General features: G+C 41.1%; 1 protein-coding gene across 4 annotated transcripts in view; it reads left to right on the top strand.

The window, feature by feature from the left end:
- FGD3 (FYVE, RhoGEF and PH domain containing 3) overlaps window positions 1-25,743 on the top strand; it is a 97,717-nt gene that overhangs the window by 55,480 nt on the left and 16,494 nt on the right. For all 4 annotated transcript variants that reach the window (XM_041399602.1, XM_041399600.1, XM_041399599.1 and 1 more), the window contains 12 exons: window positions 712-880; window positions 1,866-2,463; window positions 8,986-9,075; window positions 10,256-10,392; window positions 11,683-11,839; window positions 15,804-15,942; window positions 16,706-16,764; window positions 18,324-18,470; window positions 19,117-19,209; window positions 20,912-20,991; window positions 21,396-21,426; window positions 21,896-21,997. In XM_041399602.1, coding sequence (XP_041255536.1) covers window positions 712-880; window positions 1,866-2,463; window positions 8,986-9,075; window positions 10,256-10,392; window positions 11,683-11,839; window positions 15,804-15,942; window positions 16,706-16,764; window positions 18,324-18,470; window positions 19,117-19,209; window positions 20,912-20,991; window positions 21,396-21,426; window positions 21,896-21,997 — 1,802 coding nt within the window. The remainder of the gene's footprint in view (window positions 1-711; window positions 881-1,865; window positions 2,464-8,985; window positions 9,076-10,255; window positions 10,393-11,682; window positions 11,840-15,803; window positions 15,943-16,705; window positions 16,765-18,323; window positions 18,471-19,116; window positions 19,210-20,911; window positions 20,992-21,395; window positions 21,427-21,895; window positions 21,998-25,743) is intronic.

The following is a 25,743-nucleotide window of genomic DNA, read 5'->3' as shown; positions in this document are numbered from 1 at the left end:
GATCTGAATAATCTTTTTAGAATGACATTACATTTTAATGCCATATTTAAAAGTACTGTATTAAACTTTGTACCTTGGCCTCCATGTGAGTCCTGATTATAATACCTGTTTTATTTATACTGTTTGCAACACAACATAGAACCAAAAGAGGAAGGAAATTTGAAGACTAGTACACCACAGAAGAGAGGGGGGAGGGACAATGAGAGGAAGAAAAGCCATTATGTTCAGGCTGTGGCATTTTGGACCAAGAAAACGCGAGGCACTGAAATCCATGCTAGCGTTGGGTTTTGAGGGTTTATTTTGGGATGTGGTTCATCCCTCTACCTTTTTTTCCCAGTATAAGACATTCAATCAGGTGCCAGAATTTTGAGAAGTCGTGGAAGGGGAAGCTCATTAGTGTGATTGAGATAGCAAGCAAACTTGCAAACTGAAGCGTAAGCTGTGCATCCTGTTTGGTAATGAGGAAGCAGCTCAGTGCTGCAAGCCACTCGGTTTGTTAGCACAGCTAAGCCAGCTGTAGAAACACAAAATAGCAGCCTGTCATTTTTCTTTAGCAGCTTGCTTTGGTGTAAGCAATGCTTCAGGACTGCACCTGTGCCGTTCATAAAAAATGAGGAAAGAATGCATACCTCTTGGTCTGGATTTTGTTCCCAGTTTAGGATAAAGAAGATGGAGATTTATCCTCCTGTTTTTTCCCTTCTCTTTCATTAGTACCTCCTAAGCCTGTCCATCTCAAACCTGGGCAGGAAAGAATTCCTCCTGCACCATCTCGGCCTTTGCCAGCTGATCCCAAGTCATCAAGGAGCTTAGCACCTGGAGAGGAAGAAATACCAATATCAGCAGGAGTCAACACGCTCATTGAGAAATTTGAAAATATTAGGTAAATATGGCTTTGCCAGATCTGCTCTCTTCTCCCTTTTCTGCATTTTTAACTTAAAATATAACAGTAGAAAACATTAACTGTATTTTAGTTTATAACATGCAGTCATGCTTAAGGAGCTTAAGACCTGCTGAATTTGGTAAGATACTAACAGAGGCAAGTAGCCCAGTCTGCTTTCAGTAAGTTGGCTCGATGTGGGAATTGCATCATAGGAACTTGATTGCTATGATATCAAATAATTGAATTTTCTGTCCAAGATACAATAAACATCAGATCTTGCTTCTTGGAGGCAGGGAAGGGTATAGGGTACTGTGAAACAATGTCATGTAGAACAGCAGCTGTTGTAAAATTTTGTAATGAAAGACACTAAATTGGATAGAGTATATATATTTTGCTGTAAAACCAGCTCATTTTACAAACACATGAGAACTATTTCAAAGAACAAATCTGCCTGATGGAGCTAAGTGATGGGTTTTTTCCACAAAGAGGGAGATGGAGACAGGCATCGTACTGTGCCTTGGAGTGTTATCACCTGGGTGAACCTGGTGTCTTTCAAAAAGAAAAAGTAGTGCCTTCTCATGCTTCAGTACATCCTCTCTGGCAGAAAATACCTTGCCAAAAGGGCTTGGTTCTGTTGAAGAATGAGAGTTTCTGTTTAAATGAGTCCAGAACCAATTGCTTCTTTTTAAAGGTGATTTCTTCTTCTCCAAACCCTCAAACCAGACTGTTCTTCAAGGTGACATGGAAAGCACTGAAGGCCCAGGATTCTGGTGGTGCCATTTCAGTAGAATGTAGGGTTGATGTTTTTTCATTGGGTGTTGTTGGGTGATCATTATTATTGCAAGGTGCACACTCTTGCCTTCTGGGATTGTCAATGGGGTGCAAGAAATACAACTTGAATCAAATGGCAATCACACCCTCTCTTTCAGGGCACTTGTGAAACCTGAGCATTAATATCACTGTGGTGCTTTCTCTTCACCCACAGGCAACCTGTACATATTCTTCAAAGAAACCAGCTAAATTTAGCTCTTAAAATGGAACCTGGCCTGGACTCATCCAAGCAGATGAGCTTGTGTGACCGTGACACAGTGGCTTCCAGTGACTCTTCCACAAATGACAAAACTGAATTGGATGAAGCTGAGCCCAACATACCGTGCAGCATGGATCTAACTAACACAGACATAATGAAAATTAAAGAGCTGAGCATAGGTGATAACAAAAGCCATGAAGACTGTACTGCTGTGACTGTGAGCAAAGAGTCCCAAGAAGAGCTTGGCAATAAAGACTCAACTGAAGAACTGAATGGGAGTGGTAAAATTCCCAACAGAGACAGTGGCATTGACAGTCCTTCTTGTAGTGTGGCCGGGGAAACATTCCCCAGTGAAGAAGGGGCAGAGCAGAAGAAGCCCAGCATGCCTGGGAACCCAGAAGAGATGGAACCTGACCGAAGGGGCACCAAACCTTCCTCTGTGGAGCAGAAGAGAGACTCCACGCAGGATGACGACAGTGACATTGATGAAGGAAGCAGTGAGGAGCAAGAGATAGCAGAAGTGCCAAAGTTAGAGTATTTGGATGTAAACAAGGTAAGGGAGCTTATTTGTTGCTATTGAGTGCTCAGAAACCAGTTCCTGACACTTGCATCACTTTAATACATTGTTTGGATAATTTGTTTGGTTGGTTTTTCATCAAAGGATCATGACAGTCAGTACTGTTTCCTGCGCTATGCAGGTCCTAACTTGTTCCTGACCTCGATAGGTTTTTAGAAAGGTTCCCAGCTTGCTTCAAAAGGTTTAATATAAGACAATCCATCACAGCCCAGAGGTTAGCTGTTAAAATTCAAATACTTTTGTGGTCAAGACTCCTACCTTGTGTTTGTTGCTTGGGTTTGTCTAGGTTCAGCTTGTTAGAACATGTTCTTTTCCATTGAGCTTTGTGTTATTCAGAGAGTTAATTGGATAGTGCATCTTGCAGGGTCAGGACCTTGTGTCCAACTAGACCGGGCAGGATCAGTATCTTGTCTCACACAAAATTCAGAGTGTTTTTTTTACAGAAACCTCTGCTTTTGTTGGTGTGACCACTTCTTGAGTGCAAAGAAGTTGTTTTCATGGTAGTTAGGTCAAATTACTCTTCAGGAAACTGTAGCTGGAAAAGAGATTTTTCTTTGATTCCAGACTAATGTAGTCCCGGCTGTTGTGTTTGTAGCAGCTATGCAAGATTAATGACAGATTCCTTTGATTATCATCTTATCAAGACAGTTATTTTTAGAAATAGTGCTGTTAAAAGGGATTAGATTTTTCCAGAAAAACAGAACAGAATATTGCAAAATATCTGCAAAATATTCCACATTTTGTACTTTTTGTTTGGTGGCTCTTTTTGTTTGTATTTGCAGGTGTTTGGGTTTGTTAGGGTTTTCCCCCCACCCAAGCCATGATGACAGTAAAGTTAATATGTGGGATTTTTGTGTTTTAAAGAATATGATGAGCAATTGCAGCTAATGATCTGTAGCTACAGAAGTGCAGTGTCCAAACCTCAGTTTTTACAGATCAAGTGGTTCTGTTGAAATAAGTATATAATGATTTGTGTTGGTCACAATGATTTGGCCCTTGGGAAATGTGGACATTAGAACGTATTTCTTAGTTTCTAGGTCAATCATCTGGTATAAATAAAAGAATTATGAAAATGACATGCAAGTTCTGTACCTCAGAGCTTGACAAGTGTGTTTATACCTACATACACACACTGTGACATACTTTAATTGTTTTATATTCATAATGTGCATGTATGTGGATATGTGCCACTGAAATATTATTTAAAAGATATATTATTAGTTGCAACAGGCCAGCAAGAAAGTCTAGAATTGTAGAATTTCCTGAGCTGGTAGGAACCCATAACAATCATCAAAGACCAACTCCTGGAAAATAATATATTACATTAAAAATCTTTAATTTGGAAATTAAATTTACAGTTTGGACTAGGAATGCTGTATCAAACCAGCTGTGACAACCCCAAGCTGAACACTTTACCATATGATTAAGTGCTTTGTTGACAAATACCATTGTTTCGTACGACATCAATGATTTGATGGCTGTTTTTGAGTCTTGTTCCTTAGGTTATGTGTCCATATTGTAGGCAATAAGGATGACAAAACACAAAGTTATAAGGCTGTAATCCTCTGGAGCTCACTTGGTGAATTTATGAGGGATATCTCCAGAAGAAAACGTGTTTGTTTTGGTTTTTTTGTATTACCCTTCCTCCTGAGGTGCATTTATGTGATGCACTGCAGGTTTTCCCATGCAGTTTGAGTTGATTTCCCCTTCCAAAAGGAAGTTTTGAGGCTCTCCAAGCTATACCAGGTCACCTGGTTTTTGCAGTCACATGGAGGAGGAAGGCTGAGAGAGCAGATGCCTCTTCTTCAGTGTAAAGATTGTGCCCTCTTCTGGGGACACATTTAGTGAAGCCATTTTCTGTGTCAAGTGTCCACATAAAATCACAGAATCATTACGGTTGGAAAAGACTTCCAAGAGCATTGAGTCCGACCACTACTCTAACACTGACAGGTCCACCCCTACACTCTGTGTAGTGTCTCTAAGAACCACATTTACTGTTTTTTGAACACTTACATGGGTGGTGACTCCACCACTTCCATGGGCAGCCTCTTCCAGTGCCTGACCCTTCAGTGAAAAAACTTTTTCCTAATATCCAATCTAAACCTGCCCTGGCATAACTTGAGGTCATTTCCTGCTCCCTCCTTTGATTCTGTTGGAGATTTGGGACACTACAGACTCAGGGTTAGAGTGAAGGGCCATAGTTTCCAGTGAGGAGAGCTAACATAGATTAAAAGTTATGTTCCATGGTTATTCTTAGGCTGGAATTTCACATCACACTTGACAAAACGGATAATTTTCCTGCTTGAAAGAAGAGAGAATTCAGCTGGCATCAGCTGCTGGCTTGGGAGCTGGGAAACCCTCATCTCCTTCAAAAAGCCTTAAGTTGGGAAAGTATTTTTCCTGCATTCCCTCTCCTACCCCTAGTACCAGGCTTTGCAGCTGCACCATGAAGGCAGCCAGTGGTCTCATTAAATATGAAAGCTGTTATAGTTGGAGGAGGAGCATAAGTACAGCTGCAGAGAGATTTAATGATGGCTCAGTAACTCCTAGGATATCAGTGTAAGTGAAGATCATCAATAACTATTGTTTTCTACTTCAGTTATCTCTCTGTCTTCCACCTAAGCCTGCACACAGCTCATGGCTGGGAAAGGTAACCTTGCCTGATACGTGAGTGGTATCGTTTTATTTAGTCTAGGCTTAGCTATGCAGTGATTCTTTAGGAGTCTGCAGCAGTCTAACAGGGCTCACTATTAGCACAAATTATGTTTTAAAATCTCAGGAGTGACTTACTGGGATTTCCAGTTATCTTTTATCAAAATAAAAATGAACCAAGGGGAGGTTATTAATTTTGATAATGTCTCAGAAAGTGTCAGGAGCTCCAGGAAGTGATGCACATTAACCTGGATGGTTACAAAGATGTTTGCAAAGAAAAGGAGCGACATGAAAGTGAGACTAAGGGACTGTCATGCTCCAAAGTCTCAAGACTTCTGTTGACTGCCTGAGAGCCTGAGTAATGCTTCTGGGAGAGGTATCAGTGCTTCATAGGGTTTTTTTAAGGCATTTTTTCAGTAAGAGTAATATATACTCAGTTGTAATCACCAAAGAATGCTTTTCTCCCTCTGTCCTGCTTCCTGCTGTGTAAACAGTAACAATGGAACCCCACTTGGGTCTCATGCATTCATGGACAAGTGCTTCCATTCTGCCTGTATGTGGCTGGAGTTTCACATCTGATTTCATTGTCCAGTGTGTGTTGTAAAATTTGGCCTGCAGTCCTGTTACTATGACCTTTGGGTGAGATTATCTCCATGTATATTCTGAAAAAAAAAGTCTGTATGTCAATGTTTTAGTCATAATGTTGGTTGAGAAAATTCAGATATGCCATCATCATCATATTTGATTTAAATAACTTAAGGAAAATGTGATTTCAATGCAACAAAGACAACCAGGCATAGGATAACTTTTCTGTATTGTTTTCAGCACTGTTGAGTAGGAAGTGGGCTATAATCTTCTGGGACTTTTTGTGGTCTTTGCAGGGCTGACTGGTGGGGTTTTGAAGCATAACCATGTATGATTTTAACCTAAGCTCTATCCCAGCATCTCTCTTGCAAGATTTGTTGAAAGCCCTATGTGAGACAGATGCTGACTGAATGTAGTTGTGCACACCTATTGTACGAAAAATGGTTGCTGCAAGATTTGAGGTGCAAATGCATTCCAAGTGTGAATCTGACCTTTGTGAGAAACTGGTTCTGTTTGATTTCGGGCTGTTGTTTCTTTTTATTTAGAATGTTTTATGGGCAGTTGCAGCTGAAAATCAATTTTTGAATCTTTCACAAAGAAGTGGAAGTGCATCATGCTGCTTTGAGCACTGGAGTGAACTTTCTGTGTTGTGAAGTCAACACCTCTCTCTTCAGTTTTCTCATCTTTCTTGTCACCCCACCAGCCACCCTGTTCCATCCAGCCTTTGCAGTAGGTGTAAGGTTCTAGCGAATGACTGCACAGGAGATGCTGTGGCTGTGGCAAGCAGCCACCCAGCAAAAGCACTGTGCCAAGCAGAGCATAATCTCAGTTTGCAGGTTTGTTTTACTTTTCCTTTAGAAACTTGGACCATGAAATTTCTTGTTCCTAGTGAGCTGAATGATGGCTCAGGCTTTGTTAAAGCTATCCCACCATGGCACAAAATGAAGTTAGAAGAATGGGACTGCCTCACATTTAATTAATCTACAATTTCATTTAAAATGTTATGCCCATTGAAAGGCAAATATGTTGCAAATTTGTCTGAAAAATGTGCCTAGCAGAGAGAGCAACTGAAGATAGAGTCACTCTGTAAAACTGAGCTCAAGCTGAGTCTATTCAGCACTTGTTTGGTATTTAAGCAGATGTCAGCAAGTTTTCTTGAAATATAAACTGAATTGCAGATGGTGAAGGTCAGGAGGTTAAAAAGTGCCTGTGCTATGTAAAGATTTACTTCTGAGTACAAATGTATTTGGTTGGAAATAAGTATTTTTCCAATTCTGAATTCAAACAACTCAAAGGATACTCTTGGTGGCTGGTATGCCAGATGGTTACACCAGTGCCTTTCATTTGAGTGCTCCTTTGTGCCCAGCAACACCAGCAGTGTCTCAGTGAGAGATCCTTGTAGTTATTGGGCTTCACTGGCCAGCAGTGCACTTCAGTGTAAACTGTAATAAGATGTATTTGCTTGGAACAATTTCAAAACTTATTGTGCTGTGGTTTGGTTTTGTTTTGGTTTTTTTTTCCTTCACTTCCCCTAAATATTAATACATAGTGAACAGAGCAGGATGTTGTGTAGTATGCTGAAAGAGTTTAAAGAGTATTTGAATTGACTTGGAATAATTTGAGAGGCAGGGCAGAGAGCATCCATGTCAAAACTTCACTCATGGCTTGTTTGTCTATCTTCAGATTTGTGCCTGGAAATAGAGGGATGGCTTCAAAGGAAGTCTGGTGTTGCTTCAAATAAAGGAAAGCTATTCACTTTCCTTCAATAATACTTACATCATGGAGCTATGGGTACTTCATGCCAAGTGGCACCTCATTCCATGTGGGATAATTGTGGGTCTGATTTGTTGGAGTTCATGGCTTTCTTTGAAAAACCTTTGAGGTTTTCAGTTGTACTACAGTTTGTCTGAATGTGTGTGGAGGGGGGGTGTTTAAATTTTGCTCATCAACTTTATTTGGAAACAAAACAAGGTAATGTTGAAGAAGCTTAAAGAGAACTTTTATTTGACATTTTCCAACCATCTGATGGTGGCTCACAGGGTTATATCTACAAGTCCTTGCCCCAGATGCAAGCACCAGAGACAGGCATTTGGGATGGAGCACTGCTACTGGTGACAGGCCCAGGTGCTTCCTGAACTGGAAATTGCCCCATGTGTTTAATAGACTTCAGCTGAATTTTTCCTCTATGGATATATCTGGTTCTTTTGTGAACCTGTGTGAAGGTTACTGCCGGCAATGTTGTGTTTCTTGAGGAAGCAGCCCCTGAAGCAGCACCGTGGTGATTTTATTTGATGGTCTTCACTTTTCCCATATAAATAGTGATTAATTGCACCCAGTCAATATTCTCCCTTCCAGGAATCATCAATGCACCTCTTACCTTCCCTGCATTTGTCTTTTTTTCTGGATCCAGCCCAGTATAGTTTCCCTACATTTGATCATCCTTGATGCCCATTTTCCATGCTTGTATTCCTGAACACAAGCCAGCCAATGCTCTGTTCTGGGCTGGTTTCATGATATGTAGGCATGGTGTTTAAAGTCTAACACTTTAAAAGATTGTTGGAAAGCTCAAGCCTGTATTCTAGTAATTCAGGCATTTTTAAGTACTTAGTGAGTGAAGGGTCTATGTAGCTTTTGGCTGAACAGTGCCTAAAGTCAGTGCTTTAGAACTGTATTTAGAGTTTTTAGTAGTCCTTTCTCAATTTTTTTTTAAATGAGCTTAATGAAAGGTTTCACTGAATAATTTGGGTTACCTTGCTGAAAATTCTTTCCAGGGAAGTGGTCTGTTTAAACCTGCACAGAAGTCTTAGAAATATGCCATAGAGAGTAATGCTGTGCTGGCAAGGGTAGAAATCTGGCCAAACAGCCTGGTTTCTAGTTTTCATTTTAGTTAGAGGACCTGAGTCCAAAAAGGAGAACAGTTGATTTACAGTATATTGCCTTATTTTTCAAATTAACTACACTTATTTCAAGGTTTAGAAGATGTTTCTGGTTCTTTTTATAAAGCCATAATGAACTCAAGTGAAGTCCTGACCAGCTACTGATGACATTACTAATTGCTTTCTCAGAAAACAGCATTAAATGCTCTCTGGAGCAAAGTGATCTTTTGAGATGTGGAGCAGATTCTGAAATGTGTTAACCTCTTTCACTCCAGGCTCCTCTGCTGGTAGGATTTTGGCCACTGACAAAATGAAAAACAGAACAGTTAGTGGAACTTAGATGTGGAGGTGCAGATGGATTGTGTAATTTGTAACTTTTTTTCAGTGTACAGAGCCCCAAAAGCTATTCAACATCGCCAATGAGCTGCTCCACACGGAAGAAGCATATGTTAAAAGACTCCATCTCTTGGACCAGGTAATTCCATTTTGAATTAACTCTCTTTTCAGTGAGTAGCAATGATGTCTCCTGTCCATTGCCTAAGTTATACCTCAATACAAACACTGTGTGTAGGTGGAGGATGGAGTTTGCTTGTCAGGCTGCATGCTGTGGGTCAGAGATGCGAGCTTTGGGCAAGAGGGTTCTCTGAAAGGAACCAGAGGATTGGGGTGGCAGAAAGGGAAGTGGGAAAGCAGCAGTCCAGGACACAGACACTGTCAGCATTTGGTTCCTCCCTGGGTGTATGGGGAGAGGAAATCACAGGGATAATGAAGGCACTAAGAAATTATGAAATCTGTGATTGCTTTTTGGTGTGCAAGAAATTGAAGTTTTACTAAAATCAAGCCACATGTGTTAGCCCTGTGCCTACAGCAAACTACTTTTTTACCACTCTGTTTTGTAATAGTTGCCCATCATGTTTACACGTCGGGATGAAGTGAAACTATTGTGATGAGTCTGAACTTTCTTCCCCGTAGAGTTTGAGTTGACGCCACACAATTCAGGCATTTCTATAATTATCTCAAAGAAAAAACCCATGAATATGCAGGAAAGAAATGAGGATGAGACACATTTCTAGCCAAGTGCCTTTTAAAAATGAGTAGAAGAAGAAAAAATAGAAAACTGTCACCTGGCAAGAAATGTTGTTAGAAGCTGTTACTTGGAGAATGCTTCACCCTACAACTCTTGGAGCTCTATGGAAGATTTACAGTGCTTGTATTAGATTAACAGAAACTGTTTCTAGGCCATAGAAATGTCTTTCCCTTTTGTTCAGTATAGTGTAATTTTTCCTACTGAGAAAAACCCAATCACATTATTTATTTTGCTTTGTGTAAATAATTGTAAATGCTTTTCAGGGACTGGATGATCCTTTCAGCTTGCACTCAAATATGTCTGATCTTCTCAGTCATTTCAATCTTTTTTGAATTACAGCTCAGATTTTCCTAGTTTTTTCAAGAGCCTATAGTGATATATTTAACCCTGGATGACAGTGGGCTTAAATTTTGTGAACCTCCTTAAGACTCCAAGGACTGGCTACCAGGGGTCAAAATCTGCAGCTCTGTTCTAAGCAGTCAGCTTTGCAAAATTGCAGTCTAAAATTGGCATGTCTAGGACTGGTTTTCGTTATAAAATGTTGGTACTGTCTTGTTGCCTTCTGCAGGTTTTTTGCACTAAATTATCCGAAGCAGGGATCTCATCTGAAGTGATAACAGGCATCTTCTCAAATATTTCTTCCATCTATTGTTTCCATGGACAGTTTCTTCTTCCTGAGCTCAAAACAAGAATTACACAAGAATGGTAGGTAGCTATCATTACAATTATTTTAAAAATACATTTTCAAGAAACTGTAGCAACCATAAGGCTTAGTTTAATTCAAATTTTTTTATTGTTTAATGCAGTAGTTACAATAGTTATTTACTAACTCTCAAACATTTCTGAAGTCTCCCAAACATTTCTGACTTAAGGAGAAGGCCTGAGCACTCAAAACTTTCAGAATATATTGTGAGCATTTTTTTAGTAGGAAGTATTACCAGAGCTGTTTTCCTTACTGCATTCCCACTCTCCCATTATTGCAGTACTATGAAATTACAGTACTAGGAAGGAATGAAATTTCTTCTTTTGGCCCCATAGCTGAAATAAATATTTTCAAATACCAATTAAAATTTGGCTACTGTAAGGAGTTGAAGGTAGGACTTGTTGGTTTTAGAGGTTTTTTCCAACCCTAATGATTCTGTGATTCTGTAAGCTGTAGATAAGGCAGAAACACAGTGATAGGTAGAAAGGTTAATTCTAAGTCAGATCTAGGAAACCCAATTTGAGGGGACACATTGGCTGCCTGGTGTCCTGCAGTGGCACGTGCAGATAGTGCTGACCTTTCCAGATACCCTGACTGATCAAGACAAGACCAGGGCTTGCCTGTCTTGGATGAGTCCAGTCTTCACATGTTCATCAGTGACCAGAAGGAGTCAATGAGTCTCAGCACCTCTGAGACTGATTGCACTTGCAGGGACAGCTGTAACAAAGGGGAGGAAAACTGCAGAGTCTGGAAGTCAGAAGAGGATAGAAGCTTGTCAGCTGGCTAAAGAGGGTCTTGCAGGCAGACTGGGGGAGAATGGCTGGCTCTCTGCCTGGCCATGACTTTGGCAGAGAGAGATGTGTGGCTACTGCTGCTCCAGCCTGGGGTTACTAGCCCCTAGGGATTACCCCGCTGAACTGAACCATCTCTTTGCATTAAAACCAATTCAGATATTTGGCTGTGGTGGAAGATATTATTTTTAATATGTAAAAGTTTCCCACAATATTTTGTGTTGGGCAGAAGTTCCTTTAATGATGTGTACTCAGTCTGCTCTTCACTTAAGACAGTGAGGGCAGAAATGTCATCCCTTGTACAACAGGATTCATGTTTGAAGATTCATCTAGGATATTGCATAGATTACCTTGAACTAAACTTAGCCTGTCTTGATTGCACATATGTGTAAGTGCTTGTGCATGTGGGAGACAACTGTGGAAATCTTACAGCTGTGTTTTCTCTCTGAAGATACCATTGATTTCCAGAGATTTCAGTACTTACCTGTATTTTTACCATAGGAGTGTCAACCCACGGCTAGGAGATATCCTGCAGAAACTTGCTCCTTTTCTGAAAATGTATGGAGAATATGTAAAGAACTTTGACAGGGCAATGGACATAGTGAACACATGTATGCAGCGGTCCTCTCCCTTCAAAGATGTTGTTCAGAATATACAGGTATGTTTTTAATTGGCATAATAGGACTTGGAGATTGTAATGGTTTAGGAATGATACTCCTCAGTTTAGAGACTCCAAAACCACACTGCTACTCTTTTGCTTTCCTCCTCTGCCTTTTTCCCCTCCCCCTGGAGCATCTGAAGAGAAGAGCTGGAGGCACAAAAGGCAAAAATCATGGGTTGAGGTAAGAATAATTTACTGGAAACACCAATGAGATAAGAAAACAAACAGTAAGAGCAACAATATTAATAATAAAAATAAAGGTGTACTAAAAAGAGAGTGCAGAGCTCAATCCAGCTGCAGCTACGTCACCCAAACCACTCCCTCCAGTCAGGACCAGCATCACTCAATCTGCTCCATGTGCCACGCTTGCTCCATCATAAGGAACCTTCTCCTCTGAAATGAGACCCTCTCTTCCAGCCTGGCAATGACCTGAGGTGTTATCCAATAACACTGGGGCCCTGGCTACTGGAAAAAATTAACTCTCTGCTGGCTAGAAACAGGAGTGAGAGGTCCTCACTTAATTCAGTGTATTTTTTTGTTTCCCAGTTTATGACACATGTTGTCAAGATAATAAGACATAGTAAAATTAAACAATTTTAGTGGTACTCCTTTCTTCTCTTTTTCTGGTACACAGATTTCACACACAGCTTTTATTCCATTCACACTTAAGTTTTTTTTTGGGTTTGTTTTTTTTTTTTTTTAAATACGGCTTTAAACTTACAGAGGGCAGGGTTAGATGGGATGTTGGAAAGTAATTCTTCCCTGTGAGGGTGGTGAGGCCCTGGCACAAGCTGCCCAGAGAAGCTGTGACTGCGCCTGGACCCCTGCAAGTGTTCAAGACCAGACTAGATTGGGCTTTGGAGAAACTTGGGACAGTGGACAGGGGTTGGGCTGGATGGTCTTCAAGGTCCCTTCCAACCCAAACCATTCCATGATTCTATGATTTAAGGAGTATCAGATCACAGAATTAAACTTCACCCTTGGCCCAGTAATTCTGACTCTTTTGGATTTGTCTTCCTCATTTCTAACTTTAATTCTTTTTTAAAATAAATACAGTTTCATTCTGAGGTGGGTGTGCTTAAGATTGGATACGTCACTGACAGCATCTGCTGTTTGTCTGGTTTTCCTGAGGTTTCCAAAGTTGCAAGCAGCTCTCGGGATCACAGCTCCACAGGAGGATGCTTAACACAGATTTCCATGTGTTTTCTCATAATTGCACAAAAAGCTGCTCAGGGAGAGGAGAAGAGCTCCGGTTATGCTGATGTATCCATAAAACTGCTCTATCCTGCTCATCCCCTGGGCCAGCTGAAGGGATGCAGGCTCCAGGATGCTCATAAGCATCTCTGTGCTAGTCCTCGGAAGGCAGATACCATCCTTTGGGAGGGGAGGACTGGCAAGGAGTAGGTTAAGCTGAACAGGGAGCGCAGCTGCCTGCCTTAAATGGGAGGACTGTGGCTGGGCCAGCTGTCAGGAATCAAGTAATCCCCTAGCAAGCTGGGAGAGGAGAGGCCCTGTGTGGAGGTTTAGGGCTGTGTCAGAGACTCAGACAGAAGTTTGGAGAAGCAAGAACTGGGGGAGGTCCTTTCCTGCCACGCTGCTGCTCCACAGGGCCTTTTCTTACCCTTTTTCTCCCTGTAGCCATCCTGCTCACACTAAGGGCACACACATCAGCACTGTGTTTTGCTGTCCTCAGCCTGTGGCAAGCCATGACTTTCTGCAGGGCAATCTGTTTGTGACTGTTTTCCCTACAGCACAGGCAACTCCCTTCTTTAAAATTCACCTGTCTCTTCCCACCAACGAGCTTCCAGCATAAATGATGTATGTCACCTGTCAGTCTGCACCAGTTCCAGACCACAGGCAGCTCTGCTGTTGCTTGAGCAGAACTCTTGCCAGGCAGTGCGGACACTGGCAATGCAGGCAGAAGATGCACTTGGAAGCCTGCTGATGACAGAATTGCACTGCAGGTTATTTAGTCACACCTACACAGCACCTTTTGCTCTGTTGCTCAGTGATCATAGCTGCAGGAGGCAGAGATTGGACCCAGAATGCTTAGTTCACTCACCTGACATAGCTCTGCACTATCTAAAGCCGCTGGTAGTTTTCAACATACCAGTTGAAATGTGTTGTGTTCCTTCAGGGATGCACTATCTACCTAAGCTGCTAATGGAATAGTGTATATATAATATACAGCACAAGGCATTCACTGTTACTAATTATGTTAAATTAGGGAAAGCAGAAAACAAAAATCAAATGTTACTAATAAGTTGATGACTGTGACTTATCAAATTTAGTCCTTTGAATTTCTGGAAGGATGGCTAATATTTTTCTCTCAGACATTCATCTCATTATCTCCAGTCTTGCTGTGAGAACGAAGCGAGTCAGCAGTGTGGTGTGGGCTGGAATATTTATGAGGAAATTGCAGATACTTGAAAGAAGTTCCTTTCTCTGAGAAATGCACAGTGAAATTAAGATGGTTGTAGAGAGGCTGTTTACACGAGAACAGACCACATTAGTGGGCTGATGTAAAAATAATGCTGTGTAGAAGAGCTTGTGTGTGTCTGTGGTTAACATGCTGCTGTGGAGTCAGATTACATTGCTAGCAGAAACTTCCTGTGTGCTTTAAAACAAGTTACTGATTCTTACTAAGATTCTCATCTCTCCTCTTTTAAACGGAAATATTCTTTTGCTTCACAGGATCCTATGAAAACAAGCACACTGCAATACTCAGTGCCATTGTAAGCAGAGCACATTGGTGACTTATTGGATTATGTTTAGTGTAACGAGACTCAAACCTCTTCCCCTTCTTGGCCAAGTGAAAAAGAAGCAGAATTTGAGACAGCTCTGCCTTTCAAAGCTGATGTGTGAGCAGTGTGTCTACTGCTCATACAGTGAGCTCTGGCAAGCAATATGTTCCTGGGAGCATTCTGATTTTGTGAAGTTGGGAGAACAGTGCTGCATGGGGCCATGGATGGGAAGAGCTTTTCTGAGCTTTCTGAAAGAATATACTTGCATATTGGCAGAAAATGCCAGACATGGGATGAAGATTCACATAAAACCTGCCAGCTCTGATATCTGCTGTCAGGCTCTTCAGCTCCAGAGAGGCTGGATCCGAGGCCAGTGATCTGAGGTTGAACAAGGCCAAGTGCCAGGTCCTGTCCTTGGGTCACAACAGCCCCTGCAGCTCCAGGCTGAGCCAGAGGGGCTGGAAAGGGCCAGCAGGAAAGGCCCTGGGGGTGCTGGTGGCGGTGGCTGAACAGGAGCCCAGGTGGGTAAGAAGGACCAGGGCACCTTGGGCTGTTCAGCACTGGTGTGGCAGCAGGGCCAGGGCAGTGCCGATCCCCTGTGCTGGGCACTGCTGAGGCCTCACCTCATATCCTGGGTTCAGTTTTGAGCCCCTCACAACAAGAAAGAGCTTGAGGGGCTGGAGTGTGTCCAAAGAAGAAAACAGAGTTGGGAAAGGGGCTCAGCCTGGAGAAAAGGAGGCTCAGGAGGGACCTTCTCGCTCTGCACAACTCCCTGACAGGAAGGGGCAGATGGTGGGTAGGTTGGGCTCTGCTTCCAGGGAACAAAAGACAGGACAAGAGAAAATTACCTCAAGCTGTGCCAGGGGAAGGTTTAGATTGGACATTACGTAAAATTTCTTGATGGAGAAAGTTGTCCAGCCCTGGCTCAGACTGCCCAGGGCAGTGATGGAATCACTGTCCCTGGAGTGCTTTAAAAGACATGCAGATATGGCACTTGATGACTTGATTTAGTTGGCCTTGGCAGTGTTAGGTTTATGTTTGGACTCGATCATCTCAAGGATCTTTTCCAACCTAATGAGTCTGTTGACCCATGATGGCTTGAGAAGCTCCTGTATACTCCTCTAGCTGTATGTGAATGGTCATTTTTCATTGCTGTTATGCACCAAAGGCAGGAAAAAAAATCAAACCCTCCTGTTCTTGTTTTCTCTCCATTACAGAAACAGGAGGTGTGTGGAAACCTGACTTTGCAGCATCATATGCTTGAACCAGTGCAAAGGATTCCTCGTTATGAGCTTCTCCTGAAGGACTATTTAAAGAAACTTCCAGAAGAATCTCCAGACAGGAAAGATGCTGAAAGTACATGTAAACGCCTCTCTGTCTAAAAGCACAATGAAATCTTGGGCAGTTTTTCTTCACGTGTTCTGATAATTAGAACCAGGACTATGGTAGAAATGGAGATTTGAATTAATCAAATTATTGCCAAACAAAGGGATTTTGAATGCTTTTGGAGTTGAGAGGAAAAGGGTTGGAATGCCTGCTCTAGGAATGAAAGCAGCTTTGGCAAATTAACAGTAACAATATGTTGTAGTAGAACATCTAACTTTTTTTGTTTAATCCATTGTGTGGCTAAGGACAAAGACAGGAAGACATCCTCGCAGTAGCCAGAGGAAGAAAGGAAGAAAGGTTTTAAATTGGTATTGTTTTTAAATGTGTATTTCTTGCCAAGAAAGCCAGGTAGACTCTGTTATATGGAGAAATGGACTTCTCTTGATTACAAGGAGTTTTTGATCTCAACCAAAACAGAGTCCATATCACCATCAAGCCCTGTTTTAGGAAAACAGTCTTAAAAATATGCTTGGGAAGACATAAGTGAGACTTGACTTTTAATAGTGATTCCTAGAAAGTGAGGGTTCTTTGTCAATGTGTGCTTTGGCTCATCTAGATTTTTAGGAGAGAAAGATGAAACATAGATCAGTTGAACAGGTAGAACTGATTGTGTCTATAATTGCTTACGTATCATCAGTTTTGAAGGAAAAACTACTCAGGTGACCCTGTTCCCCAAGGTGCTATTAAAAGATATAATCTAAAGAATGCATAACTGTTGGTACCTTTATTGCAGAGTCTCTGGAGCTGATATCGACAGCAGCAAACCATTCCAATGCAGCCATCCGGAAGATGGTGAGTAGCAATTCCAGAAGGGAATTGTGATCTGACTGAAACACGTGGCTGAACTGGGGGTCTCCCATTGCAACAGGTCCAGTACAGTAAATGGAGAGGAATATCTGCCTATCATTCAGGCTTTAAGCATGTGTTGGATGTCTGAGTTCTTTTTGTTGTAAATGCAGTTTTCTGTGGCTTGTTGGGCTTAAATTCCATCTCCCTCATTCTGAAGGACCCAATTAGCTGAAAAAGGAAGTCTTCATAAAACTCGTTATTTGCTTTTCCTTGAAAAGTGTTGAAAGTGTTATAATTAACCCCATTCACAACATGTCCTTGAAGATTTTTCACACTGTTTTTTTAGTCCTACAGTTCTTAAACAGAATTAGGGTTGTTTGATTTGATTTTGACCCATCTTAAGTGCACAGAATGTGCATTTTGCATGCATCAGTAGCTTCAGAAAGCTGTGCTTCAAAAGCTGGGCAATCAGACTGTGAGGATTTTGGACATTAGCACATGTTTTACTTATAGAAGAGCTAGTGCATTACCATTAAAGTAAATGGGCTTTACAGCTGCAGATGTTATCCCTTTGGGACACCCAGGTGTCTCAGGATATTTTGTATCAAACAGACCTGAAATGCTGTGTATCTAGCTTAGCACCCATTGAACATTTGGGGGTCCAAGGTTTATATTCACTTCCCTATCAGGCCATTATTTCCTCCCCCAGCTGGTGGGGACACCATGAGACCACATTTCCTGTGGCTGCTATGGGGAAGTAGCCAGCTGATGTCTGTGTATTGCCAGTACGTCTGAAAACATAGTTAGGAAACCATCTGTTTCTATTTGAGTCTGGCATGTTCTCTTGATAAGGATATATTTTGGTGGAAATTTTTCTGGTTTCAGGCCTCTTAACAACTCCTGGGGGCTTTGTACAGTATCTCTGCAGATATCAGAAATATGAAACAACTTGTTGCCTCATTGGTTTCTGTGTCGGTTGCTTTTTCTGTTAGTACACAAGAATCCATTGGAAAAGGCTGCTATAATAATTTTGCTGCATGAGGTCCAAACCAGACTGAAAGTGAATGCTGTAGCAAAATCCCCAAAAGTTAGTGAAGGGTTGAATTAATTGTTGGCTGCTTACTCCTGTTGTGGTGCAGTAGAAGAAATAAATCGTGCTTCCATTATTTGGTAACATACAGGTCTCCAACTCGGCCATTGATTTTACTGGACATAGCTTCTAAAGCTCCAAAGATTAATATTTGGACTTGATGATCTTAGAGATTTATTTCAACCTTTATGATTCTATAATACATATTTATTGTTGAATAGTAATAGTCTAAAAGTATCAAATAAATTTATCTTAAAGTGTCATTAAATGGTACAATCCAAGTATAACTAATCCAGTATGACTAATTCAGAGTGGGGAAAAGCACTGAAGAGTATGAAAAGCAATAGTGGAAGTGAAAGACTGTTTTCTTTCAACTTACATACATTTACAACAGAAATTAAACAGTGGGCAATAGACCACATGGAATCATTTTTTTTTTTAAATTTAAACTGCTGGGGGTTTGTACTGGCAGGAAAAGATGCACAAGCTTTTGGAAGTCTATGAGCGCCTGGGTGGTGAAGAGGATATTGTTAACCCGGCCAACGAGCTCATTAAAGAAGGACACATTCAGAAACTTTCAGCAAAGAATGGCACAGCTCAGGATAGGTATTTATTCCTGGTGAGTGTTTCAGTTGCTCTTTTATTTTCAGGGCTGTGCTCAGGTTGGATGGGCCTACGAGCATACTGGTCTAGTGGAAGGGGTCCCTTCTCATGGTAGGGGGTGGAATGAGATAGGCTTTAAGGTCCTTTCTAACCCAAACCATACTTTGTATCTATGATCCTGTGGTACGTTTCCATCTTCCTAAGCTTAAAGACAAAAAACATTCACCAACTGAGCAGCAGTTGTCTCTTGTAACTTTTTCCTCAAGGATTTCCTTCTTTCTTCCACGCTGTGCCTTTGCTGGCACAAAGAGGTCTTTTCCATCTCCCCTCTCAGAGGCTGTTTTTGCAGAGTGCCACAGGAAGTGGTTTCCAGCCAAACCACCTTGCTGCAGGAGATGGCCAGCTCTCACTGGCACTGGGAGAAGGGCTCTCGTCCTTTCAAGGCAGTCCAATTCAGAGGGAGGGGCAGAAGGGAGAAGTGACTGTCTGAAGTGTTTCTGTCTGCCCACATTTTTTGGTGACGATCCATCAGCCTCACTTTCACCTTACATCTCTTCTTGAGAGCTATGTCTTAGAGTAAAACACACCAGCGCCCTAAATTTTCATAGTGCAGGCTGTGTCCAGCATGTAACTGCCTAAGCTAAACTGTTGCCTCATTGCAGTTTAACAGCATGGTGCTGTACTGTGTGCCAAAACTGAGGCTGATCGGCCAGAAATTCAGTGTCCGAGAGAAGATTGACATTGCAGGACTGCAGGTTTGCATCTCTTCTTTTCCCTTTTTTTAATATTCTTGATAGCTTTGGATCCCTGCTGAATCTACATACATAACATTACATGAATGTAAAAACATAATAGAATCCTAAAACCCGGCTTAGCCAGGTGAGGGTTGGCTTCTTCTCATGGGTGACAGGATGAGAGGAAGCGGCCTCAGGTTGCACCAAGGGAGGTTTAGGTTGGTTATTAGGGAATATTTCTTCACTGAAATGGTTGTCCAGCCTTGGCACAGGGTGCCCAGGGAAGTGTGAAGTCACCATCTCTGGAAGTGTGCAAAAAACCTATGGATGTGGTACTTGAGAACATGGTTTTGCGGTGAATGTGATGGTGCTGTTTTGATGGTTGGACTTGAGAATCTTAAAGGTCTTTTCCAACTTTAGTGATTCTATGATTCTTTCTCTTTTCGGGTTTTTTTGGTTGGTTGATGTTATGAACCAGTTTAATACAGAAGACCAAAGGAAACTAGGCCTCTGTGAATAAAATGGATTGAACCCAGAAAGGTTTGAAATATACCCCAAAACTTGATTAAAATCAAATGAAGTTAGATGTTGGTGCTGAAAAAAAGTGGTATATTTTATTTAATAGTAAAAGAGGCAAAGAGAAAGAAAGAGAAAATAAGTACAGAAATAGAAAAAGAGGTTTCCATGAGTGGGAAGAAAGGGAGAGGGTAACATGGGTTAGGTGGAAGTTTATCACCCTTCCCAGGATCCCAACAACGTTTCATTGCTCCCCTCCATCTGCTCTTCTTGGTGGTGAGAGTCCCCCTGCCACGTGTCACTGGAAAGTATGGAGTCCAGTGGATTAATAAAGTGGTTTGGGCCAGGTGGGAACTCCCACACGCCTCCCCTGAGTAGGGCACGTTTGACACTGTCCTTTGCAACACTATGGATCTGTTGCATCATCTCTGGTGCAGGGTCTGGGGACCCCTCTGGGGGGTGTCTTTGATGGGTCATGACTCTGCTGTCCTTCATGTGGATGCCATGTTTTTTTGCCAGGTTGAAGGGGCCCACAGCTGAGCTCCTCTGCACAGCAGAGGATGGGTGTTCACTGCTCGAATCAGAGGCTTTTTCATCTCACACCCAAAACCTCTCCTCCCCCTACCCTTTGGTGTGAGGGTCTGTTCCAGTCTGGCAGCTGACTGGCTGTGACCTCTACCCTGAAGGTGCTAAGCTTGATCCCTCTCTGAATGTATTCTTCTCCCCTGACTTTATCTTATCTTCATCAGTGAGCAGTGTAGGGCTCCATTCAGGGTTTTGGTGGTTTTCTCTGCAGCTTTTGTACAGTTCTGCTATAACAAGCAAAAGTCTTTCATGGAGATGTTTAAGACATAAATTATAACATTTCAGCCTCTGACACTTGGGCTTTTAAAATTTTTATAAGAATCATTCAAAGGGGAGCACAATAATGGTGACTGTGTGACATGTTTGGATTGAGAGCCTTTCCTTGTCCCCTGGCTGGCACACCTCCCCCTACAGTTGTAGGAGTCTGATTGGTGATACAGACACACAATTTCTGTAGCAAGACAGGTAACTATGGAAACAATCCCTTATTTTTTCTACTTCTATACTTTATTCCACGTGATCCTTTCAACTAAGCATTTCAAAGAATGACTGTACTTGTAAGTCATTAAAAATGTTAGAAAGACAAGTTCAATGAGTAAAAAAGCTGATGTGGTTTTTACAGGTCCAAGAAATTGCCAAGCAAAATGTGGCTCATACATTTTCCATAACAGGAAAAAAGAGATCATTGGAACTACAAGCCAGGTATGATATTTGTTCTGTCTTTGAAGGTTTGTGAATATGTGTGGAGAAATTGATCTACGGGCTGTGCTAGTGTGACAGAGCTTTAAATCATAAGGTGAGCAGCAGAGGTGGGTAACTTAGATATGTAAGAGAATGTTGGTCTTAAGTCAAAATGTGTTGATTGCCTTTATTGAACGCTTGCAGTGTTTATAGTAGTGCTTGTAAGGTCCACTGTGTCAACAATTCAAGTATTTTTGGCATTTGGTAATAATTACTGTCAATAATTATCAATAATGTTTTTAAAATAGTGGGTAGCAAAGCTAAAAATCTAATGGATATAAAGCTGTGAAGCTGTGAATTGAATTTACTGAAAATATTTTAAGTAGAATGGTGATGTTTTCTCTGTTTTTCTTTTGTTTTAACAGGACAGAAGAGGAGAAGAGGGAATGGATTCATGTTAGTACAAAGCACCAATGATAAGGAGGGCAATCATCATGCAGGCAGCATTTGAAATCATTGTTTTGGGGTTCTGAATTAATGTGGCTGTGCAGGGAAGCTGGGTGGGCTAGTGTGGTGGAGTTGCTCATGGAGAAGTGTGGAGCTCAGTCAGGGTCCCAGTGCTGACCAGCTGGCCCCAGAAAGTATCTGGGTGCTCCAGCTGGGCTCGCCTTTCCTGCATTCCTCAAGCCCAGTGAGGCATCAAACCTTGAATATTCCAATTTGACTTGTAAAGATACTGCCTGGTGGCAGTCTTAGTTTTTCACTGAAGCAATTATGGGTTTAACGCCACCACTTAAGGTTTTTAAGTTTCCCTTTCATTTATACAAGTGTAAGGGTTTTTCACCAAATAACAATCCCACCCATCTTCCTATGAGAGAAATTTTTTTGGTGATGATTCTCATCTTTGCTAACATCTTTGTCTCAGGTCATTCAAGCCACAATAGAAAAGCACAAACAGAACAGTGAGACCTTCAGAGCTTTCAATAGCTCTTTTTCACAAGAGGAGGAGCATCCTCCCGATTCCTCAGTAAGTACCAGTGTTTTGTTCTCCTTTGCCAGAACAGTTTTACCAACAGTTAAGACTTGCACAGCTAATTTTAAAATAGTGGAGTCTTGTTCTGGATTTTTATATGACATTACAGGGCAGTAATCTCCATTTCTCTGGCTCTCAAATGGGTATCAGTCACAGTTACTCAGCCGTGAAGATACAGAATTAATTACCCAGGACAATTCAATTGCCAGAGATGCACCAGGCATGTTTTCCAAGCTGGTGGCTTTTTTAACGGAACAGGTATAATTCCTCAATGTTATGAGTGCTTAGTTGTCTGGAATGTTATTTGTGTCCCTGGGGGATTTTGTTCATTACTTTTCCCCATCTCATCAGAGATGAATTTTGGGATTATTTCTTTGATGTTATTTTATTATTATTTAAAATATTTTAAAGACTCAGAAGGAAAATTATGCATTTATAAAGGATCTTAAAATATTGTCTTATAGATAGTAAATATATTTCAGAAAAATACTCTTCAACTAAATACGTAATATAGTCTTGAAAGTTTATTGTTTCTCTACAGCCATAAGGTATCACTCTGTGTTTGCTAGGAACTTTGTTTTAGAAGTATTGACATCAGGACGACTGTATCTCTCCATTCAGCTTGAAAATTATGGTGATAACCTTAGTCACAGGCATTTGCTACAAACTAAAGAGGAATGGGGCCTGAGAGAGCAAAATATTTAGGAATATCATACAGTGCTGCCTGTGACTTTTATGACTTCAGACATGGTAGATCTTGGAGCAGAGGAAGAGAAGGTCCATCTGCAGAGATTGAATTTTGGGAGCTTTTTATCTTCCCCATCCCTTGCCTTCTAAATTATTTGTTTGGTTTTTTTGTGGTTTTTGTTGTTTTTTGTTTGTTTGTTTGTTTGTTTGTTTGTTTGTTTGTTTTAGTACCTAACCATTTTTGACAGCTCTTGGAGATTCAGGACTGATTTGGTGACTCAGATAAAAATTCTGGATTTTTTTATCTGCCTGATTTCCCAGGGGCTTCAGGAAAGATGTTGGGTATGCCTTTCATCCCCACATAATCAGATTGACAGTGAAGATCTTCTCAACACTCTAGAGTCTAGAATCCTGCTGATAGCTGCCAGCAATGAGCCATTTTCAGAATCTGGCATTGTTTACTTATCCTGAACTATTCATCAGCTAAAAATACTTGGGGAAAAAAAACAGAAAATAGTCAATTCATGCCTATATTTTTCAGTTAACTTATGGCAGCATTCAGAGCCAGGATGCTTTGATGGAAAAAAATATTTTCCTAATAAGCAAACTAATAAGCACACTTATTTCTGTATAATAAAGACACAGCATCTGGTCAAGTTCATTGTGATTATTATTTTGCTTTGTAAATTCAATTTGATTTTGCTTCTGTGTTCATGGTGTAGCCTCATATTTATACTCTATGTAAAAGCCAAGCAGAGCAGGAGTCTGGTTTATCCCTGGCTGTATATTAATGCAGTCTGTACTGAAATTTCTTTAATGCCAGAATACTGACCTGCATTTTTAGATTATCTTCTCTAGATAATCAGCTTTGAAACTGATGTCACAGCTAAATGTGACAGAAATTGCTGTCAGTTAAAACAGGCTGAAAGTATTTCTGTAAGGAAAATTGGACAAATACTGAGAACATTCTAACTGCAATACACCGCACTAGGTAGCATCCACCAGGCATATCATCTATGGAATACTGGGCAGCAACTTTAGAGGAAAAAGCAACCCTTTTTTTTTCCTCTCATGAGTGGAGAAATGGATATGTATTCATGGATTCCTGTCTGGATCTGTAACAGCTACTAGAAATTAGCCTGTACAAAAAGAGTCAAATTGGTTTTTTCCCATCCTTGGCCATACATTTTCTCTCTTACAGTGCTTAGGACTGGTTGCAGTTCATGACCAGTGCATGCAACTCTGACCATGCTTGTGTTTCCCTGCTGACTCACATAAGCTCATACCAGCATTTTGGGATGGTGTCAGCCTGAAATCTGCCTACAGAAGACTTGTGGTTTCTGGGAGGTGGAGAGATCTGAAATTTGACCTGCTCTTAAGATTATGCCTGTGCAGGTCTTCAGCAATTAATGAACTCTCACCTCTCAGGAGGGGAATATCCAGTGTTGTTGCAAATCAATGCCAGGCCAGGTGATGGTAGCAGTAGGAATTTTTAAAAGGGTTTTTAGTAAGCTTTCAGGTTCCTTTGTGGTTTAGTTCCTCCATTTTCACCTGCAGCATTTCCAGGCTATGTGAAAGGTTTTTAAAACCATCTAAAAATGTTACCAAGGAAAAGGACCTCTTTCACCACTGCTTCATCTCAGAAGAGTTGGAGGCTCCTGGTGTGGTGACGGACCCAGTTTGTGCAGTCTTGGAAGGCTGGCAAGGAAAAGTGCTGCAAAAAGCTGAGCTCTGTGGAAGTGGCATCCCTAGGATTTGAGATTGAGAATGCTTCTGTTAGATAAACCATGAATGTTAGATGGCCCTGTTTCTTTCCCCATAGATCTGGGCTGGTTCTGACAAACATGTCAATAACTGTATTGTTACCAGCTCTGAGACACTGTGAGTGGTAATGTAACAGGGAGAAGTCCTTTTGAAATATTTTCCAGGTAAGAGTAGAGGGTATTTGATTTTTAGCCCATTATTCCAAATAAACAAACAGACATGGGGATCTGAATAGGCAACTGGAGGAATTTACTCTTTTCCCTAAATTTGCTGGGGTTTTTCTCAAGCTCTTCTTCAAACCCTGTTTTTCCTCCACATTTTTCTTTTTCCAAGTCCCATCACAGCACACAGATGTCCTTTTACTAAGCAGAGTAAAACCCTGGGTTGATTAGGATTCCAGTGAAAAGAACCCCCTTTGCAGAGGACTGAGGAACAGATGATGTGAACACCTCAGGGTTGCTGGGTTTTTGCAGAGGCCGAAATAGCTGGTTAGAGCTGAGTAGTGATGCTTCCCTTAATTCAATTGTATTCCCTGAAGAAGTGCTCTAGGGTGACACAGCCCTGGCTCCGAGGGATGCATTTGCTCCTTTCCTTGTTCTAAAGAGTTGATTGATAGTATTAGAATATAAATAATCTGATGAGGCATCAGAATGAATAGCTCTTCAATTTGGCCACTCAAACAGAGATTAAACCTTCTTGCTTTAAAATGAAACCAAGCCGGTGTGCCAAAATGCACTGGCTATTGGGATAATCTTGAAATAAGAGATGTCCGATTGGCAAAGAAAGAATGATTATGGGAATAACAGGAGAATTTATCATAAAGAATCTAATCATTTGAACACCTCGTGTAAACTAGCAAACTCCCTGTAAATTAATTTGCAGATAAGGTGGTTTTCCATTCTTTTTAGAATGTTGCCTGTGATTTTGGTACTCAATGTACAATGCTTATTTGCCCTTTATATGTATTGAATACTATTGAATGTGTATATATATCCATATATATGGCATACATATAGATATATGAATATTATATATGAACCCTATAGGAATATATATCTATGTGTGTTTAGTACATATACATCTCCATAACTGTATAAATGGAGATGCCACTTCACATTTATTTAGGGATTGAAATGCATTATGAAGAAGAGAAACTTAACTCTGAGTGGTGTTTTAATAGAGTAAATTTTGTTCCTCTCAGAATCTAGTGCCTTCACACAGCTTTTGCTGGTCTGGCTGGCAGGCTCCAATAGAGAAGTGTCCTTCAAACTTTGGCACTGGCTTTCTGC

The sequence above is a fragment of the Onychostruthus taczanowskii genome, unplaced genomic scaffold (assembly GCF_017590055.1).
Source record: "Onychostruthus taczanowskii isolate IOZ18803 unplaced genomic scaffold, ASM1759005v1 scaffold166, whole genome shotgun sequence".
Lineage (NCBI taxonomy): Eukaryota > Metazoa > Chordata > Aves > Passeriformes > Passeridae > Onychostruthus > Onychostruthus taczanowskii.
Note: the sequence above shows the minus strand (reverse complement) of the source record. Positions and strands in the feature narration are given on the sequence as shown.